This window comes from Podarcis filfolensis (assembly GCF_964270895.1).
Source record: "Podarcis filfolensis genome assembly, chromosome: 13".
Lineage (NCBI taxonomy): Eukaryota > Metazoa > Chordata > Lepidosauria > Squamata > Lacertidae > Podarcis > Podarcis filfolensis.
Window position 1 is genome coordinate 34,453,087 of NC_139615.1, and position 21,353 is coordinate 34,474,439.

The 21,353-nt window shown below is 47.5% G+C and overlaps 1 protein-coding gene across 2 annotated transcripts in view; it reads right to left on the minus strand.

The window, feature by feature from the left end:
• Positions 1–4,197: 4,197 nt before the first annotated feature.
• SAMD14 (sterile alpha motif domain containing 14) overlaps positions 4,198–21,353 on the minus strand; it is a 30,922-nt gene continuing 13,766 nt past the window's right edge. For both annotated transcript variants that reach the window (XM_083583306.1, XM_083583305.1), the window contains exons 4-10: positions 16,662–16,971; positions 14,323–14,410; positions 14,080–14,154; positions 11,383–11,542; positions 8,969–9,097; positions 7,712–7,867; positions 4,198–5,253 (exon numbers count right to left, since the gene is read on the minus strand). In XM_083583306.1, coding sequence (XP_083439432.1) covers positions 5,095–5,253; positions 7,712–7,867; positions 8,969–9,097; positions 11,383–11,542; positions 14,080–14,154; positions 14,323–14,410; positions 16,662–16,971 — 1,077 coding nt within the window. In that variant the 3' untranslated portion in view covers positions 4,198–5,094. The remainder of the gene's footprint in view (positions 5,254–7,711; positions 7,868–8,968; positions 9,098–11,382; positions 11,543–14,079; positions 14,155–14,322; positions 14,411–16,661; positions 16,972–21,353) is intronic.

Sequence of the window (21,353 nt, forward strand, 5' to 3'; positions counted from 1 at the left end):
TCCCTGGTTGTGTGACGCGTTGCTTCATTGCGGATTGACTTTTTGGTGTTGGGTTTTTGTCGCCCCACGTTTACTGACTTTTTGAGGAATTGTAGAACAGGAGAATGCTCTGTTAGAGGCTTGGTTCACCCCCTTGTGCTTCTGAAGCTCAGATTTGGAGTCTGTCTCTGAAATGCACTTGGCTAGCAAGATGCAGGTCATCGGACAGATTCTTGGTCACTAGTTCCTGTAATGGCGCTTTCCCCTTCTCTTTGGTTTTTGAAAGAAGCAGCCGTTAGGGTTGTCGTGTGAGAAACACAGCATTCTACCTCAAGCTGCGTGTTCTCATCACTTTCCTCTGTGCTTCGTGGCTTGAGGAGCCGCAGAGTGAGGGCTCCATTAGGTGTGGCAGAAAGTGGCAGCAATCCTAACATTATTAGGACATGGCTATAAGGCTTGCAAAAATGGCACCACCTATTCAATCGTGTGTGTGTGTGTGTGTGTGTGTGTGCGATGAATGTTTTAAGCACTGGCTCAAACCTTGGTTATGTTTGAGTAATCAAAATCATCTCTCCAAAAGTCTTCGCATGTGGTAGAGCATCGTACAGTGGTACCTCGGGTTACAGACGCTTCAGGTTACAGACACTTCAGGTTACAGACTCCACTAACCCAGAAACAGTACCTTAGGTTAAGAACTTTGCTTTAGGATGAGAACAGAAATCGTGCGGCAGCAGCGGGAGGCCCCATTAGCTAAAGTGGTACCTCAGGTTAAGAACAGTTTCAGGTTAAGAACGGACCTCCAGAACGAATTAAATTCTTAACCTGAGGTACCACTGTAAAGGCTTTTGGAGCGATGATGTTGATATACCCTGGTGCCACATGGTGGACCTTTTTATGAAAAATGGTTTACAGATTGTTTTAAGAGGATGAATGATGTTACAGTCAAACCTCAGTTCCTGAACAGCTCTGTTTTGGAACGTTTTGGCTCCTGAACACCAAAAACCCAGAAGTAAACGCTCCGGTTTTTGAACTTTTTTTGAAGCCAAACATCTGACGCGGCTTCTGCTTGAGTGCAAGAAGCTCTTGCAACCAATTGGAAGCCGCGCCTCGGTTGTTGAACGGTTTGGAAGCCAAATGGGCTTCTGGAACGGATTATGTTCGACAACCAAGGTTTGGCTGTGTATATTGATCCAAGCAGGCATTGGGAACACACACACACACATGAGCAGTGGGCAATGCTAGCGAACAAAAGGCCTGTCCAGTAACACACGAGAACCACTGGGGCTTGCCGGCTTCTCTGGACACCTGTGATAGTTCTGTTGGCAAGAAACACAAAAATACATGCAAGTGTAAATAACCACCCCTGTTATCTCAGAGACAGGAGGTCATGTGGCCTTCCCAATGATGTCGGACTCCTTTGGCTCTAGCTGGCATTAGCAACGGCCAGGAATGACTGGCGTTGGAAGCCCAGCACCATCTTGAAGGACACACTGTCCCCTATCCTGCTTAGAAACCGGGACCGTTTGATGATGCAACATTTGGGCATGCAGAAAGATCCATGCCATTGATAATCCCATATAGTTGGGCTCCTTCGGTGAGGATTGAGTTACGGATTTGTGCTTTGCTTTTGTCATTCCGTGGAGAAGAAAAGAAAAACTCCCCGTGGGAAAGGGGCTCTTGGCTGTTCCTTCCATGGACGTCTACTCCGTCCACCGTCTCTTTTCAGGCCTCTTTGACCCAAGGGGCAGTTCCCTTCAGTCATTGGGGCATCCTCAGGAATAGATGTCCCATCAGCAAGCTGCCAGGTATGCTTCAGTTTGTTTTTTTCTGGAGCAAAGTCGCTGAAGAGCACCCAGTCTTGGCACCTTCTTCCTGCCGGCGTGGGCAAGCTGATGAAGCATTTTAGGGAGTGTCCTTGAAAAGGGACTCCTCCTCTCCTGCCCTTTCTTTGGACGCCGAAGGACACTCTGCAAGGGCAGGTTTCTGAGACGCAATGTACCCGGTGCAAAGGCACTGTTGTGTCTCCTCCCACGACCGCTGGTCCCAAGGTGTGTCTTGCGTTGGTGCTTTGAGTCCCTTTGATCTGTTTGAGCTCTTTCCTGTTCCCTGCAGCTTTGGCTTCTGTTCTCTGCAGACGCCAAACTCCCAGTGTCATATGCATGGAATTATTTTTTTAAAAAAAGAAAAACGCCGAGTCCTCTTATTCAGCCAGCAAAGCTCGTGCGTTTGTGCTCCTTTATTGCATGGAGTTGTATTCTAAGAATGAATAACCGTGGAACGTGCTCAGCATGTGTGGACATCCCTCTGTGGACTATTGTGCCTTGAGCTTTGAAGAAATAATAGATCCAAATTACCGCAATTTTTTGATGATAAGATGCCCCCTTTTTGGGGGGGGGGGACTCAGTTTTAAGAAAATGGGGAGAGATGGCCCTGTGTATAAGATACCCCCTAATTTTAGACATTATTTTTTAGGGGGGGAAACTAGTCTTATACACGGAAAAATACAGTATCTTCCCAGATATTGCAGGTTCAAGGTGTGACAGTCTGTGTGGGTAGGACCCTAGAAGCTGAAAGGCACACACTTCTCCATTGTAGAATCATGGTTCAGTCCAACCCTCTGCAATGCAGGAATCTCAGCTAAAGCATCCATGACAGATGGCCATCCAATTTAAGCGATCAACTTATTTCTACTTTTCAGCACTTGCAACTGGTGAGATCATCGAGTGACATCACAGCAGCCCGGCAGTGACAACTTGTGCCTGTCACGTGTCTTTAAAAACACATACATGAAATTTTTCATATATAAATCACACCACAGCCTGACATTTCAAGCTCTAAAAATAAAGCAGGCTGGAATTCACACTGTGATGTGGGGACAGGAGTCTGTGTCCTTGCTATGAGTTCACAGGGAAACACAAGACCTAAGTTAATAATAACAACAATAATAACATTTATATCTGGCTGGGTTGCTAAAACAAAGACTTTGCTAAAACTCTTGGAGGGTATGATCTGCAGAGTCTTGAAGAGACGAGACTTAACTGTTAGAGAAAGGGCATGGTTTGCAACACTTTTAAAATCTAGGTTTCTAGTCCTCATTGCAGCCAGGAGAATTCTTTTTGAAGGTGTGATGATAGGAGGAGGAGCAGAGCAGGGAGGCCCAGAAATTCTCCAGCAATATCCTAAAATTAAAACTCGGGACATCAATGTTCAGAACGCTTTAAGAGGCAGAACCTGCCCATCAACTGGATATGGGGTGAGAAACCACCTGGGAACTGGCAGCTTGTTGGGTGCTTGTGAAGCGTTGCGTAAGGGACTTTTGGTCGGTATCAATCACCAGATGTCAGATAACTTGACAAGGGGGCTGTCCCACCCAGCTGCTGAAGTTGATACACGGAGATGAGAGAAGATAAGGGTCTGGCCCATCAGGATAAAGTTTTTAATGTTTGATCTTTTAACATGTTTTTAATGTTCTGTTGGGAGCCGCCCCGAGTGGCTGGGGAGAACCAGCCAGATGGGTGGGGTATAAATAATAAATTATTGATTGATTGATTGATTGATTGGCCTCTACACCTGACTAATCTGCGCCACCCTTTCCCTTGCAAACCTTTTAAAATTGGGGTAGCCAACCCTGAGTGATTTTTCTTGGCACCCCATGCCCTCTGCACTAAAGAACTTGGCAGTTTTGATGACGAAAAAGGAAAACAATAAAATAATACTGGAGACGGCACTTTCTGTTTTGCTGCCCCTACCCCGCCACTGGAGAGCTGGACCATAAAGAAGGCTGATCGCTGAAGAATTGATGCTTTTGAATTATGGTGCTGGAGGAGACTCTTGAGAGTCCCATGGACTGGAAGAAGATCAAACCTCTCCATTCTGAAGGAAATCAGCCCTGAGTGCTCACTGGAAGGACAGATCCTGAAGCTGAGGCTCCAATACTTTGGCTACCTCATGAGAAGAGAAGACTCCCTGGAAAAGACCCTGATGCTGGGAAAGATGGAGGGCACAAGGAGAAGGGGACAACAGAGGATGAGATGGTTGGATAGTGTTCTCGAAGCTACCAGCATGAGTTTGGCCAAACTGCGGGAGGCAGTGGAAGACAGGAGTGCCTGGCATGCTCTGGTTCATGGGGTCACGAAGAGTCGGACACGACTAAACAACAACAACACCCCGCGACTTCCCCTTCAATGCAAATAAATAAATGGGAGCACATCCTGGGAACAATTTAAAACTTTCTTTTATTCCTTGTGGTTCCTCATTGTGTATTCACCAGACATCTGTGGCTCTCTCACACAGTTCTTCCTCTCGGCTGAGCCTGCCCCCGCCTCCCCCTGCCCCCTTTTCTCCGCAATGCAGGTCGCCAGGTAGGTGCAGCGGGGGTGGGGAAGAAGTCAGGCCTGAGTAGACCTGATACAGAACCTGTTCAGGAGGGAGGATGCAGGGCTGGGGAGTGGGGAGAGACAGACAAGGTAGTGGTGCTGTGCATTCATCTCATCCTTTTCCGTTTGGGGAAGTCGTGTGTGAGTGTGTTTGTGCGCACAAGTGTACCTGTGGCTTGTGTCTCTTGAGGCAGCCATGGCCCGCCTCGCAGGAACGAGGCGGTGTGAGGGGACACCCAAATGGCACCGATCGGGCGCGGACACATCCAGGCCGCTGGAGGGAACGGAATGGAGTCGACGGGAGGTGTGATCGGAAGGTGTTCGCTGGTCGGGGCCTCGGTTCGCATCTGCGCCACCGCCCTTCCCGCATCGCAGCAGGCTCATGGGCCCACTGAACATGCGGTTGGACCATCCAGGCGATGAAAGGGGGTGAGGACGCCACTGGGCAGAGGTATCGCCTTCTCCTCCGTGGCCCAACTCGGCCATTGGCAGTGGTGTCTGGCTGCCACCGCCATCTCCGTCATGCCCGGTTCCACAGCAGGTTCAGCCCCCACCCAAACCCGTAACCTTTGCCGGCAGTGCGCCGCCTGCTTCTGGTCCCTCCCCCGTCCGTTTCCTAGTTTGCAGATGATCCATCCCACCCCCACCCTAGAAATGCTCCATGGGTGAAGAGGGTGTGAGCCCCGTGCGCCTGGAAGCGGCCACCCCTGTATTTCCCGCCCCCCACACTCTGTTTAGCTTAGCTCTTCTTCTGTTCCAGTTCCCGCTCTTTCTTTTTCTGCTTCTTCTGCTTCTCTACTTTCTCCTGAGCTTTCCTCTCCTTCTCGACGGCCGCGTTTAGCTCCTTCAGCTTCCTCTTCAGGAGGGAACGGTCATGAGAGTTGCTGACGCCGAGAGCCTGCAGGGACGTGGCGGGAGAATTTGGAACATGCAAAGTTCAGAAGTTTGTGTCCTCAGCGTGTGCACACACACACACACACACACACACACACACACACAACCACAAACAAATATCCACATAGGTGCCAACTCCCTGGGTGCTCGAGCACCCACGGAATTCCCCATGAAAGGGATGGGCACCCACAAAGTTCAGTGCACACTGCAAGGCACCCATGGCCCCGGGCACCCACAGTCATGGGCCCAAGCTGACACTCCTGAGTATCAGCAATAGCATCGCTTTCTGTATGTCTGTTCTTCCTGCAGTGGAGGTCAGGGCTCAGACACCACCTTCACAGAAGAGGTTCTTAAGCTGGCTGACTAGGCAGTAAGCTGTGACCAGACACTCAAATGTGTGTCAAGGGCACTTCGCAGCCAAAGGAATGAACATGGCAGATAGTTAAGTCTCTACAGTGGTACCTCGGGTTACATACGTTTCAGGTTACATACACTTCAGGTTACAGACTCCGCTAACCCAGAAATAGTACCTCGGGTTAAGAACTTTGCTTCAGGATGAGAACAGAAATCGCGCGGCAGCAGCGGGAGGCCCCATTAGCTAAAGTGGTGCCTCAGGTTAAGAACAGTTTCAGGTTAAGAACGGACCTCCGGAACGAATTAAGTACGTAACCAGAGGTACCACTGTATTGTTTAAGATAACCCTGCCACTTCTGCAGCTCTGGATAACTATGCACAACAATCTAGCGTCTAGACAGCTATTCCCGGGTCCACGCTCTATGGAGCAGTTACAGCAACAGGGGACCGCTCTCCCTCCACCGGTTTATGTACCTCCGCTGACGAGCTGAGACTAGGCCTGAGTGGAAACTTCCTCTGCTCCTCCCTCTTCAGTCCCCTCCTGGTTCCGGGGAAATGGTGCAGGAGAGGGTGGGGAAGCATCTGGGTCCTTCCTTTGCCTGACCTGCCTCTTCTTCCCCTTCTTCTGACCTATCCTGCGCTCAGCCCTCCAGCTCTGAAACTTCCCCTGCCTCCGATTTCCCCCCAAATCAATGACCCCTTTTCCCAAGTCAGACTCCAGTGGCCTGTCAGTCTCTGACATTATGGTACACCTGCTCTTCTTTCTCCTTTCTCATCCTAGAGTGCCATTTTGTCAAAAGAAGAGTCCTGTACTCAACCCCTGGCTTCTCTGGTTAAAAAAAAATCAAATGGCAGGTGTTGAAAAAGCTGAGACCCTGTGACAGTCCCTGCTGGTACAGCTGGCCAAGGGGAGCCACATTGATACCCATCCCAATTTTTTGAACGATGACTCTCATAACCCCAAGCCAGTGTTGCCAGCAGGGATGATGGCACAATGCTGGCTACGGCTGGAGTAGACAGCACTGGGTTACATGGACAAATATTCTGGACAAAATAGCTTCATGTACTCCTAGGATTCCTTGCCTGTTAAAAGTTCCTGAGTTCATTTTAATTCTGTAGGTGCCGTCCTAGTTAACTTCTGCCACCTTTTTTGCAGTGTCTGCAAAAGTTAATTAGGTGCTCGCTAGTAAACACTAAAAAAAATTAGGTTCTTTGTATCTGTATCGAAGCTTATCTGCAAGGTGGATATTATTATTATTATTTTATTATTTGTTGAATTTATATACCGCCCTATACCCAGAGTTCTCAAGGCAGTTAGCATAAAAGGATCACAGTATATAAAATAAAAATAAAAGCAATAACCCAATAATACCCCACCCCGCGAAGAGCCACATTTTAAAAGGGCATAGGATGTAAATTGGATCAACCAAAGGCCTGGTTAAAAAGGAACGTTTTTGCCTGGCGCCTAAAGCTGTGTAATGAAGGTGCCAGGCAAACTTCCCTGGGGAGAGCATTCCACAGACGGGGAGCCACTGCAGAGAAGGCCCCGTTCTCGTGTTGCCACCCTCTGGACCTCTCAAGGAAGAGGCACACAAAGGAGGACCTCAGAAGATGATCTCAGGGTCCAGGTAGGTTCATATGGAAAGAGGCAGTTCTTGAAGTATTATGGTCCTGAGCCGTTTAAGGCTTTATAGGTCAAAACCAGCACTTTGAATTGGGCCCGGAAACTAATTGGTAGCCAGTGCAGTCGGACCAGGATTGGTGTAATAGGCTCAAACCATCTTGCTCCTGCGAGCAACCTGGCTGCTGAATTCTGCACCAGAACCGTCTTCAAAGGCAGCCCTACGTATAACGCATTGCAGTAATCTAACCTTGAGGTTACCAGAGCATAGTCAACAGTAGTTAGGCTATCCCTAGCGACCACGTCAGAGCCCAACCCACCTTAGTGGTATAGACCAGCGGCTCCCCAGCCACCCACTGCTCAAAAATAGAACCCCAAAGCTTTCTGCAGTCCACTAAAGCAGAAAAGCATTGCCATCCCGCCAGCAGCGATTGCAAAGCAGGAGTGTGGCTGGGATGCAAACCCCCTCGCCCCTCTTCTCCATCACCTTCAGCTTGGTTCCATCGAGGAGGAGGAGCTGCTGGCCGTCCACTTCCTGGGCGGCAAATTCTGCCATGTATTGCTCCAGGTTCAAGCTCTCCAGCCACTGCCCCACTTTCTGACTGCTCCACGTCGAAGCTGCACTCAGAGGCTCATCCAGGAACTGCAGAGAGGAATATGAGAATATGCAATGAATGATGATGATGATGATGATGATAATGAATGATGATGATGATGATGATGATAATCAGTCTTGTTGTTTTTTCTGAGGGTGCTCAGGGGTACATGGTACCAACACCTCTTTTTTCCTAGAAGAAAAGCACTGATGATCATCATCATTATCATCATCATCATCATCATAATAATAATATAATGCATCTTGATGTTTTGGTTTTTACTTATTTATTAAATTCAAGACCCCCCCCCCAGCTAGAATGCACTGGAACTCAGTTCCAGCACCTCTCAGGTGGGCACCATTGTCATTCTAAGAGAATGAGGGTGGCGTTCATGATGAGTTCTGGCACTATTTTTCCAAAAAACCAGCACGGATTAAATTTATCTATCTGAGGATCGCAGGGCGGTTTACAGTATAAAAGGAGAGACCATCATCCAGCTTGGGCTGCCTTCGGTAGCGAGTGGTGTATTCTTCCCATGCTCAGAAGCCCTGATTAGTTGTTCACATGGCTCAGCGCTGGTGAGCCTTTGCTCAAGATATCTGCTCTCAGAACAGCAGGTTGAGCCAAAGACAGGTGCATTCAGGATCCAAGAGAAAAAAGTTACTAGTCCTCATTAAAGGGCAGACTGGGGGGAGGTAAAAAGGTAAAGGATCCCTGTATGGTTAAGTCCAGTCAAAGGCGACGATGGGGTTGCAGTGCTCGTATCGCTTTCAGGCCGAGGGAGCCGGCGTTTGTCCACAGACAGCTTTCTGGGTCATGTGGCCAGCAGGACTAAACCGCTTCTGGCGCAACGGAACACCGTGACGGAAATCAGAGCACATGGAAACGCCGTTTACCACAGTGGTACCTATTTATCTACTTGCACTGGTGTGCTTTTGAACTGCTAGGTTGGCAGGAGCTGGGACAGAGCAACTGGAGCTCACCCCGTCGTGGGGATTCGAACCGCCAACCTTCTGATCGGCAAGCCCAAGAGGCTCAGCGGTTTAGACCACAGCTCCACCCACGTCCCTGGTGGAGATATCGGTGGCATTGCACAGATGGTTCTAAAGACCCAGGTACACCAGGGCATCGCTTGCCAGGGGACTTACCTCATCAGACGACTGGGACAGGGTGTGGTAGGGGTAGGAGCACTTTGTCGTCTCAGGATGAGCTCCGCTCAGGGTCTTGGGGCTGCTGCTACTGCTGGGAGGGGTGGAGTCATCACTCAGGGTAGATTCCTGTTGGCAGGACAGAGAAGGGTTAAGGAAAAGTCCTGCAAGGCGACTCTCAGCCTGGCCCTTTCTCACCAGGCCGGGGGTGAGAGTGGGCTGACTGACTCCAGCTACAAAGGCTGCTTCTGCTGCCTATGGTTCCTAGCAGAAAACATCGGGACGAGATATCAATTAGGGGTTGCTTCTGGAGTCAAGATTCAGTTTGGGATATGTGTTTTAGTTTGCTACTTATCCGTATCTTATTCTTTATTGTTAGCTCTTGCTATCAGCGAGTGCTTTACTGAATATTTATTCATAGGAGCCTAGGACCCTCGTACCTACGGGACCGCCTCTCCTGGTATGCCCCGCAGAGGACCTTAAGGTCCTTAAATAGCAATACTCTAAAGATCCCGGGCCCTAAGGCAGTCAGATTAGCCTCAACCAGAGCCAGGGCCTTTTCAGCACTGGCTCCGGACTGGTGGAACGCTCTGTCTCATGAGACCAGGACCCTGCAGGATCTGATTTCTTTCTGCAGGGCCTGTAAGACAGAGCTGTTCTGCCTGGCCTTTGGCTTGGAACCAGCCTGATCCCCCTCTTTCCTTTTCCTTCTGTGACGGAACCCCTATTTGGGGACTTCCCTGGCTTTTTTCTTTTTTCTGGCCCACGTAGGACCAGTCTGGATAGTTGGCCTTGGTGAAGATTTGACATTTTCTCACCCCAAAACAGTTTTTGATCTGGGCTTCCACTGAAATGAGGCTGCATTTTAAGTTGTACTTTAATCCTGTTTTTAAGTTGTATTTTAATCAATTATTTTTATAGTTGATGTTAGCCGCCCTGAGCCCGGTCTTGGCCGGGGAGGGCGGGGTATAAATATAAATAAATAAATAATATTGTTTATATTTGCATTACTGTTTATAAATGTTGAGGCAGATTGCAGTTCTTACAGAATTAGCTGGTCGTTTTTGATGGCATGCAGTACATTGAGCATGGTTTACTGCAGAAAAGTGGCACGTGGAAAAACAATTATTGTACTGGAGGCGGGGGGGGACATACGGACACACCAGTCTTATGCAGGAATAACACCACTCATGTGGGGGTTATATTCTGGAGGCCTGCACACATGCAAAAATCATGCAAGAGGCTAGGTAAAGGTAAAGGGACCCCTGACCATTAGGTCCAGTCGTGGCCGACTCTGGGGTTGCTGCACTCATCTCGCTTTATTTGCCGAGGGAGCCGGCGTACAGCTTCCAGGTCATGTGGCCAGCATGACTAAGCCGCTCCTGGCGAACCAGAGCAGCGCATGGAAACAGCGTTTACCTTCCCCGCCAGAGTGGTACCTATTTATCTACTTGCACTTTGACGTGCTTTCGAACTGCTAGGTTGGCAGGAGCAGGGACCGAGCAACGGGAGCTCACCCTGTTGCGGGGATTTGAACTGCCGACCTTCTGATCAGCAAGTCCTAGGCTCTGTGGTTTAACCCACAGTGCCACCCATGTCAGGCCTCTAAATGCCTGTTCCTTTCTGCTCTTGCTCCTGCTCTCTCTCTACACACAACTCTCTTCTCAACTAAAGCTGCTACGCTACCCCATAAGTCAGCTGCTAGGCAGGGAGGCTGAGCAGCCTAAATGAATGGGGCACCTCTGCTCTCTTTGGGCATCTTCTGCCTTCACTGACATCCTCTCTGGGCTCCGGGGAGGATGTCCTCTCAAGCACAAGGACTCGTGCTCTCCATTTCCTGGTTTGAACCTATTTACCAGTGCCACGCGTATACGTGGTTGCACACGAGTTGATCACGTATAACCGGGGGGGGGGGGGTGGAGTGACGACACACAATGTCTGCATACACAAAATGTATGCAAATCTGGGTCTCCTCATTTGGCGATGAATTTCCTCATTTCCAATAACCCAGCTCACGCTTGCTAGGAAAGGCTGCCCTTTCTCAGCCTCACCAAAACAGCAGAAGCTGTCAGTGGTGTAGCATGGGTTGTCAGTGCTCGGGGCAGTGCGGAGAGGGTGGGAGGGAGGGAAAAGGACGGATTACACATGCACATTCAACTGCCTAGTGGCACCAACAGCACCCAGGAAGTTGTCTGGAAAGATCTCTTCCTGGTTTGCACAGAGAAGCCGTTTTCAACGGAGCCCAGCGACTGTATTGAGGCAGCACCAGGTGCTGACATTTTGTGCCCCCTAACAATCTTGCACCTGGGGCAACTGCCCCTGTGACCCCCTACACACACGCTACACCACTGCGAACCATGCCCTAGTATGGGGCTTGGGGTACCAGCCCATTACCCATCAGACGGACTCATAACCTGCGAGGCAGACTTCTTGCGGCTGAAGGCCTCGTTCTTGGGGGAGGAGGTGGGGGAGGCAGTGCTTCCTGAGGAGGCGGAGCCTTTGCCGCTGTCCGTGAACCAAGAGAAAGGCATGAAGGTCGAGGCAGAAGAGCGGCTGGGGCCCTCCATCAGCTCCCTGCAGGAAAGGGGGACAAGTATAAACAGCAAGGAAATGGGGTTGCAAAGCTGACAATATAACTTGCGATAAGAAAAATCTGGGGAGGTCGCGGGATGGGAAAAGAGACTCCCACTGGAATACTGACATAGGTAAAGGTAAAGGGACCCCTGACCATTAGGTCCAGTTGCGGACAACTCTGGGGTTGCGGCACTCATCTCGCTTTATTGGCTGAGGGAGCCGCGTACAGCTTCCGGGTCATGTGGCCAGCATGACTAAGCTGCTTCTGGCGAACCAGAGCAGCGCACGGAAACGCCGTTTACCTTCCCGCCGGAGCGGTTCCTATTTATCTACTTGCACTTTGACGTGCTTTTGAACTGCTAGGTTGGCAGGAGCAGGGACCGAGCAACGGGAGCTCACCCCGTTGTGGGGATTCGAACCGCCAACCTTCTGATCTGATTGGCAAGTCTTAGGCTCTGTGGTTTAACCCACAGCGCTACCTGTGTCCTTTGTGCAATATTGGGATCAGAACTAAGTACTAAGGTGCTGGAAAAGCAGTATTGGAAGCAATTTCAGTCACGCAAGTGAGAAATGATAAATAATCCGAACTGATACTTAATCATTATACAGTGGAACCTTGGTTCTCAAACATAATCCATTCAACTCCTGAAACCGTTCAGAAACCAAAGGGCGGCTTCTGATTGGCTGCAGGAAGTTCCTGCAGCCAATCGGAAGCTGTGTTGGACATTCAGCTTCCAAAAAACGTTTGCAAACTGGAACAGTCACTTCTGGGTTTGCAGCGTTTGGGAGCCGATTTGTTTGACAACTAAGCCATTCAGGAACCAAGGTACCACTGTAGTGTTAAAAGAACCAATAAATTGTGTGGTATTTTGTTGCATTTAGCTATATTTCCTTATTCTATCTGTACAAGATTCACTTAAAAAATAAATCTTAATTTTTATTTATTTTTATTTATTTTTATTGTGATCAGGATGCGGAGCATGAATCCAAATATGAAACATGGTCAGAGACGGATTAGTTTCACACATGCCTCAACATAGTTGTGAAATTCCCAGGAAAACAAGCCCTAATTCAGTGATTCCCAAACTCTCCCCCCAGATTTAAGTTTGATGAGGCCCTAAGCTACTGAAGGTAATGGGGCCCTTTATATGTCCAGCTGTCCGTTGTCAACAACAAATTGACACTGGGTTTTTTTGTGTTGGAAATATGCTATATGGTAATTTATGGACCTAATAGGTATTTAAAGCCATTTGCACATAACAGAATATGTATTTTATCAAAGTAATTATTGAAATGAAATACAGTTAAGAAGTATATTAATACTGAAATAATTATTAAGCTCTAGCCTAAAATGATTTTTTATTCATAACAAAATAATGCAAACACATTGGTATTTCGCAATAACAAAAGTTCCTTTAGAAACGCAATGTACAAAGACTCATAATCTAGTCTCTAGAAACTTGCTATAACGTGAAATAATAACAGGTGTAAGTCTATGATGCAAACTACTACTGATTATGAATAGCAGAATGTAGGCACCCTATATATAGAAAGGAGCAAACCAGTGATATTTTAGGGAGCAGGCTAGCAGGCGGGGCCCATTACTTACATCATAGGAGCCTACACAACACAAAACACTGTTGCTGTATGTAGGTTTTACTTGATTTGTTTTTCATCTTATATTTTGGAAATGTACATCCAGTTTTTCCCCCTTTAAATTTTGTGGGGGCCTAAGCTATAGCTTGTTTAGCTTATACATAAATCCGGCGCTGCTCCCACTGTGTGGGAACTACAATTCCCATCATCCCTGACCACTGGACCTCCTAGCTAAGGATAATGGGTTGTTGTTGTTTAGTCGTTTAGTCGTGCCCGACTCTTCATGACCCCATGGACCAGAGCACGCCAGGCACTTCTGTCTTCCACTGCCTCCCGCAGTTTGGTCAAACTCATGTTAGTAGCTTCGAGAACACTGTCCAACCATCTCGTCCTCTGTCGTCCCCTTCTCCTTGTGCCCTCCATCTTTCCCAACATGAGGGTCTTTTCCAGGGAGTCTTCTCTTCTCATGAGGTGGCCAAAGCACTGGAGCCTCAGCTTCACTATCTGTCCTTCCAGTGAGCACTCAGGGCTGATTTCCTTCAGAATGGAGAGGTTTGATCTTCTTGCAGTCCATGGGACTCTCAAGAGTCTCCTCCAGCACCATAATTCAAAAGCATCAATTCTTCGGCGATCAGCCTTCTTTATGGTCCAGCTCTCACTTCCATACATCACTACTGGGAAAACCATAGCTTTTAGGATAATGGGAGCTGTAGTCAAAAAGACAGCTGGAGACCCAAGTTTGGGAAAACCTGTAAAAGCTATCACTAGGGGCATCTTATTCAGACACAACTGCATGGCACTTTTTCGGGTGGATGTTTCTGATGCCCCTCTATTATGTGTGTGTGCGTGCATGTCTGTTTATCACCCACCTTCCACAAAATTTACTGGGTTCCACGAGAAATCAATTTGAGAGGAGCCTCAGGAAATTGCCAATTGCTTACCTGTTGCCCATGGAGAGTCGATTGCCCCCTTTTTCCTTCCTGCTCTTTCCAGAAGATGCCCTTCTGAGAGTGACCCTGTGCATCAGGAAGGGGACAATTAGGCACATGGGGGAAAACCAGGTGCAGATCTGAGATATGTAGAAAGCACACAAGCAGAGGGGGCTGTGAAAGAGACCCCAAAGATGCAAAATGAATCAGTGTGGTCCACTCCTTGTCTCTGAATAGCCAGCTTTCAAGTCTCACCCTAAATCCAGAAACTTCCGTCGGGTTTTCTTGTCGAGACCAATAGTTGGGCTTGCAGGATCTGGCGGGCTCGTGTCCCGGCTGTCATCTGGAAGGGAAAACGGGGAAGTGATAGGGAACAGTGTTTAGTTTCTGAAATGAGAAGTGCTTAGGCCAAAGCCTGATACACAAATAATTTAGGGATTTTGACCACTTTTGAATTAGCCTAAGTTTTGCTGCCTGTGTTTTCTGACTGCTGTATGGAAAAGCACATGAACCTGACCTTTGAAGAGTTTGTAAGTAAACATTTTTAGCTTTCCAAATGTGTGATCTTATTCTGTGCTTTGAATTTGGAAGGACCTTAGAAGAGCATATTTTAAAGGCACAGTAGCCTATATTTACATGCTTTGCTTTGTAGCATATTTTATGATTTTAAATATCTGCTGGGGTTCTTTCACCAAAGATTTCTTGCACCCAAACCTGGATCTTGGCATCTGGGGAATTGGATTTGGATTTGATATCCTGCTTTATCACTACCCGAAGAAGTCTCAAAGCGGCTAACATTCTCCTTTCCCTTCCTCCCCCACAACAAACACTCTGTGAGGTGAGTGAGGCTGAGAGATTTCAGAGAAGTGTGACAAGCCCAAAGTCACCCAGCAGCTGCATGTGGAGGAGCAGAGACGCGAACCCGGTTCACCAGATTACGAGTATACCTCTCTTAACCACTACACCACACTGGCTCTCCTTTTTATACTCCCCCCCGACCAACTTTCTGTACATGCTCAAGAGCACCGTTGTTTTTACTAATATTTCCCGTGTTCTGCGCATATGGCCTGGGGTTGGAAAACTAAGCTCTGAAATGAAGCCCTGGCTGAAATGAAGGCTTGGAAAGATGTGTAAGGAATATTATTCAAGAGCAAATGTTTTACAATTTAGTGTATTCATTTAAATAACCTTAAAATATCAATGACTTTCCTTCTTTTCTTTCCATGGTTCATTTTGCATAATATAAATCTCTGCATATTTTAAAGAAACTATACCATTCAGTGGCACTGTGATCTAAACCACAGAGCCTAGGGCTTGCTAATCAGAAGGTCAGTGGTTCGAATCCCCGCGACGGAGTGAGCTCCCATTGTTCAGTCCCAACTACTGCCCGCCTAGCAGTTCAAAAGCATGTCAAAGTGCAAGTAGATAAATAGGTATCGCTCCGGTGGGAAGGTAAACGGCGTTTCTGTGCGCTGCTCTGGTTCGCCAGAAGCAGCTGTGTCATCATGGCCACATGACCTGGAAGCTGTCTGCGGACAAATGTTGGCTCCCTTGGCCTATAGAGCGAGATGAGTGCGCAACCCCAGAGTCATCCGCGGCTGGACCTAATGGTCAGGGGGTCCCTTTACCTTTACCTTTTATTCCATTATTACATCCATCAAAACTTATTTACAATGTTGAATTTATCTTAATGCTGCCAACGTTTTCAAGTGTACACAATTTCCTTCCATATATTCAGTAAACATTTTCCAATCATCTTTAAACGTATGTGCTTCTTGTTCTCCTATTTTATATGTTAGTTCCGCAAGCTGCACATATTCCGTCAGTTTAAGTTGCCATTCTTCTTTAGTTGGGACTTCGCTCATTTTCAATTTTTGGGCTAACAAAACATGGGCCGCAGTAGTGGCATACAGAAATAACTTTTTTTTTGGAGGTTATTGTGTGTTTACTTTCTTTAAGAACTTACAGGATATATCTGGGAGGCATAACCTTTTCTGCATCAAATCAGTCTAGGGAGAGCTGCAGGTAGGTTTGTGCATCTGCAGGCAGGTTATGTGCCCTTTAGGCACTTCTTTCCTCGATGACATGTGTTGTGGCAAGTGTGACGTTAACATATATGACAGAGTGCTGGAGGGGAAATAGTTAAATAGGTTGCACAGACAGGACCCAGGGGGGTGGAGTCAGTGGGTCTATAAAACTAGTTCTGGGAGGAGTTCATTGGGAGTTGCTGGTGGGCAGTTGGTTGGGAAAGGCAGTTGGAGAAGCAGTTGGTAATAGAGAGACAGTTAGGGCAGTGGGTTCTTTAGTGTGGGGAGGCAGAAGAGATAGAGAGAGGGAAAATAAGACTAAGAAAGTAAAGAGCAACAACGTTTGGAATGCTGTAAAAGTTTTGTTTGTCTGAAATAAAATACACTCTTTATTAATTGAAAAGCTGACTGAGACTGAAGTGATTTTACCAGGGAGGTCCTGGTTGGTGGAAGCGGATTAGTGGTGTATGGGTCAATAGTCCGTGAGACGACTGGGGGCTCCGTACGAACGCCACAGCAAGGTCTATGGTTTCCCCCAGCCCCAAGCTGCCCAGAGCCCCTGCTTACCTTCACTGTGCCTCTCCCTGCGTGCATAGATGGGTGAGCTGTCTGAACTGTGGCAGGACTTGGGCGAGGAGCTGGTGGGGGTGCCCCCTAAGGCCTCCTGGGAGGAGGTGTTGGTCAGAGGTCGGTAACGGATGAGGGGCGACGACGGCTGCTCTTCCTGCTCCAACGACCTCCGAACTGTCGGGGCATCAAAGGAGAACTCGCCGGCGCGAGTGAAGGGCGAGGAACCGGAGAGAGGAGATGAGGCCTGGAGGGAACCATGGAGAGGAGACCTCAGGCGGTGGAGAGGGCTTCCACAGCTATCACCCGCCTGCAAGGAGAAGCAGATAGAAAAGAATCCAGCTGCCTGGGCATTCAGACTGCAGACGGACTTGCATGCCCAGTGGACCAGGAGGGCGGACTCAGAGGACAACAACTGGCCACCTAACCATCCATGGTAACGATAGTAATAGTAATACAGTGGTACCTCGGGTTACATACGCTTCAGGTTGCATACGCTTCAGGTTACAGACTCTGCTAACCCAGAAATAGTACCTCGGGTTAAGAACTTTGCTTCAGGATGAGAACAGAAATCATGCTCCGGCAGCGCAGTAGCAGCAGGAGGCCCCATTAGCTAAAGTGGTACTTCAGGTTAAGAACAGTTTCAGGTTAAGAACGGACCTCCAGAATGAATTAAGTAATTAACCCGAGGTAGCACTGTAATAATGATAATGATGATAATGATAATGATACAGTGGTACCTCTGGTTGAGAATGGGATCCATTCCGGAGGACCGTTCGCAACATAAAAAGAGCGCAACCTGAAGCGCCATATCTGCACAGGTGCGCGGCATGATTTGGCGTTTGTGTGAATGCGCAAGCGCAATTTAGTGCTTCTGTGCATGCACGAGCGGCGAAAACCAGAAGCAACACTTTCTGATACTTCCAGGTTGCCGCGGAACGTAACCTGAAAGAACGTAACATGAAGCAAACGTAACATGAGGTATGACTGTAATATTCATTCATTCATTCATACCCCGCCCATCTGGTTGGGTTTCCCCAGCCACTCTGGACAGCTCCCAATAGAATATTAAAAACACGATAAAACATCAAACATTTTAAACTTCCCTAAACAGGGCTGTCTTCAGATGTTTTCTGAAAGTCAGACAGTTGTTTATTTCCTTGACATATGATGGGAGGTCATTCCACAGGGCGGGCGCGACTACCAAGAAGGCCCTCTGCCTGGTTCCCTGCAACCTCACTTCTCATAGGGAGGAAACCACCAGAAGGCCCTCAGCACTGGACCTCAGTCTCTGGGCCGAATGATGGGGATGGAGATGCTCCTTCAGGTATACTGGGCCGAGGCTGTTAGGGCTTTAAAGGTCAGCACCAACACTTTGAATTGTGCTCGAAACCTACTGGGAGCCAATGTAGGGCTTTCAGAACCGGTGTTATGTGGTCTCGGTGGCCGCTCCCAGTCACCAATCTAGCTGCCGCATTCTGGATTATTTGTAGTTTCCAGGTTACCTTGAAAGGTAGCCCCACTTAGAGCGCATTGCAGTAGTCCAAGCAGGAGATAACCAGAGCATGCACCACTCTGGCGACACAGTGTGGGCAGGTAGGATCTCAGCCTGCGTAGCAGATGGAGCTGATAGATGGCTGCCCTGGACATAGAATTGACCTGCACCTCCATGGACAGCTGTGAGTCCAAAATTACTCCCAAGATAGCGTCTTGAAAATGCCCAATAGTCTGGAAAAGCAGATGCCGTTTGCGATCTTGGTTGGAGAGAGGCCAACACAGCACCCAGTAAACCAGGTGAGAACAGGATTCTGGACTAGATGGGCCATTTGTCCTGATCCGCAGGCTCCTTTTATGTTCTTAATCTTTTTGGCAGGGAACTAGCATTCAGTAGGATTCAGATATACACTAGCATCGTCCAGAATTGCTACTGACTCATTGCGAGGTTGTGGGCAAGGCATTATCTCTCAGCCTCAGTTCCTCAGTCTAGAAAATGGGAATACGGTGGCCTATCTCACTGGACTAGGATGAGGAAAGACATAAGACCCCCAGCAAGATCAGCCTATTAAGTCCAGCATCCTAGTTCTCACAGTGACCAACCACATGCAGGAGGGAAGCCCACAACAAGGGCAAGAGGACAATAACGTTCTCCTTCTCTTAGGCCACAGAAATGGGGATCCCACAGCATACGGCCTCTGAATCTAGAAGGTGCCTCTAGCCATCGCGACCTGTAGTCATGGATGGGCTCATCCTCCAGGAATTGGCCCAATCTCCTTTTTAAAAGCCATCTAAACGAGTGGCCATCAAGTACAATCTGCAATTTGCAAAATAGAGATGAAAACGCTAATGGACAATAATTGTAGTGATCCTCTAAACAGCCCCTCCAGATCTTTCATGAGATATTTCATCTGGGGGTGGAGTGGAGTGAGTAGAATTATGGGGACAGAAGGCGGCTACGAGCAGGATTAAACACATTCGCTGCCTGGGTGTAAATAACAGGATAAATACAATCTATGAGCACCTTCCCTACAGAAAGTGTACAGCAGCAACACTAATTTGGAAATTAGGGAGGCTTAGGGCTGGTCCATCCACAATGTATCTCTATAGAACTGTAATAACTTAAGAACCGGCATCTGAATGGGTGAACTGGCCCCACTGGGGATTCTGCTGTTGGGGTGATTAATGGTCTATCTGTGATATTATACGTAGGAATAAATGAAAAGTCAGACCAATGGCTTATCCCGTTTAGAACCTTGTTTAACAATGGCAAACTGGATGAAAGTTACTTATTTTCCTTTTGTTTAAAAGCATTTGTATACTTCTTAATGTTTAAAACTAAGCGATGCACGACACAGAAGCAAAACAATGTCATGGAAACAAGAACACAACATAAAAATAGTAAAATGGTAGCGTCAAGGCATATAAAACGAGAACTCAGGCACTTAATGAACGCTCAAACTTTCACCTGGGCAAAAAGGTCTATTTTCCACGAGTGATCTGAAACAACTGGTAGGCTGCTGCTTCACATAGCAGTGAAAAGGGCATACCATAATCCAAGGCAAATAGTGTGAAATGCCAACTTTTGGGTCACTGCCCCATGGTATTCTGTAAGGTGCGGTACCACAAGTGCCTTTTGCCCAGGTGATCGTCAACCTGTTCAGACCCAGAATCCACTTTTAACCCAAACATGCCTCTGGGGACCCCTTTTCTTAACCCCAGTGTGCCAACCTGAATAAAATCAAATAAAATAGAGGAGGCAGCTAAGCCTTGCCTTGCATAGTCAATCACAAGAGGCAGCACACACACACCATTTTAATGCAATGCCCATCAACTTTAGCCTCCCCCCTCAAATATTTTATTGGGGGGAGCAAAGGGACCTCAGCCCCCAGGAGTTGGATCCTATGCTTTCACCCTAGATTTGCATGCTGGCAGTGCTCCTGCTGTGCCCCACCTTAGATCTGGCCGCAACCCCCCAGTGGGCCTGTCAGTGACCTTCCAGGTCCTCCCAGGGGTGGGCAGTCTTCTAGGCAACATGATTTGATCCCTTGATATTTCAGCCACCAGGAGATGAACAGGCATCTCTGAAAGCCCAAACCAAGGAGGTGATGCTTAGGATCCAGGTGGTGCGTGGGTTTACCTGTGAGCTCAAGGCAGACCCTCCAAGTGTCCCTATTTTCAAGGGACAGTCACAAATTTACAGAAGCTGTCCCAGTTTCTGATTTTATTCCGGAATGTCTCACTTTTCCTTAGGAAGTCCCTATTTTCATCAGAGAAATGTTGGAGTGTATGGAAGAGACCAGTGCCGGATTTACATATAAGCTAAACAAGCTATAGCTTAGGGCCCCACTCTCTTGGGGGGCCCCAAAAAATTTAAAGGAAAAAAACCTGGATGTACATTTCCAAAATATAAGATAAAAAGCAAATCAAATAAAACCTGCATACAGCAACAGTGTTTTGTGTTGTGTAGGCTCCTGTGATGTAAGCAATGGGCCCTGCCTGCTAGCCTGCTCCCTAAAATATCACTGGTTTGCTCATTTCTATATATATGGACTGGTTGCTTGGCAAAATGTGCAAATGGCTTGAGATACCTATTAGGTCAATAAATTACCATATAGGATATATTCAACACAAAAAACAGCGGCAAATTGTTGTTGACAAAGGACAGCTGGACAAATAAAGGGCCCCATTACCTTCAGTAGCTTAGGGCCTCATCAAACCTAAATCCGGCCCTGGGAGATACTGCCGCCACTGAGGCCCAGCCCCACAGCGGGGAGTGGGGTGGGGGTGGGGGTTGAGGAAGGTCTGTTGAAGGGTGGATTTGATTTAAATCAAATCGATTTAAATCACGATTTAAATCACAAGTCAGTAAGACTGATTTAAATCATTATTATTTTTACAGAAAGACTCATTCTTGCTGGTATAATCTTAATATTAATATTTACAACCGGACGAAGGTTTCATTTTTGGAATGATAAATTTTCAGAGTTGTTTTTACAGTTATATCAAAACTTACCGATTTGGTTATACCATTAGAAATACATAGGCAGATAATTATGAAATTATTGTGAGGTTTAATACGTTAATTATTTATATTTGGACAACTTTTATGCTGTACTTTGTTGGAAGGAGAAAAACAATCATCTCCTCAATAACAATTTAAACAATTTATTTAACTGAAACAATAGCATCATAGCA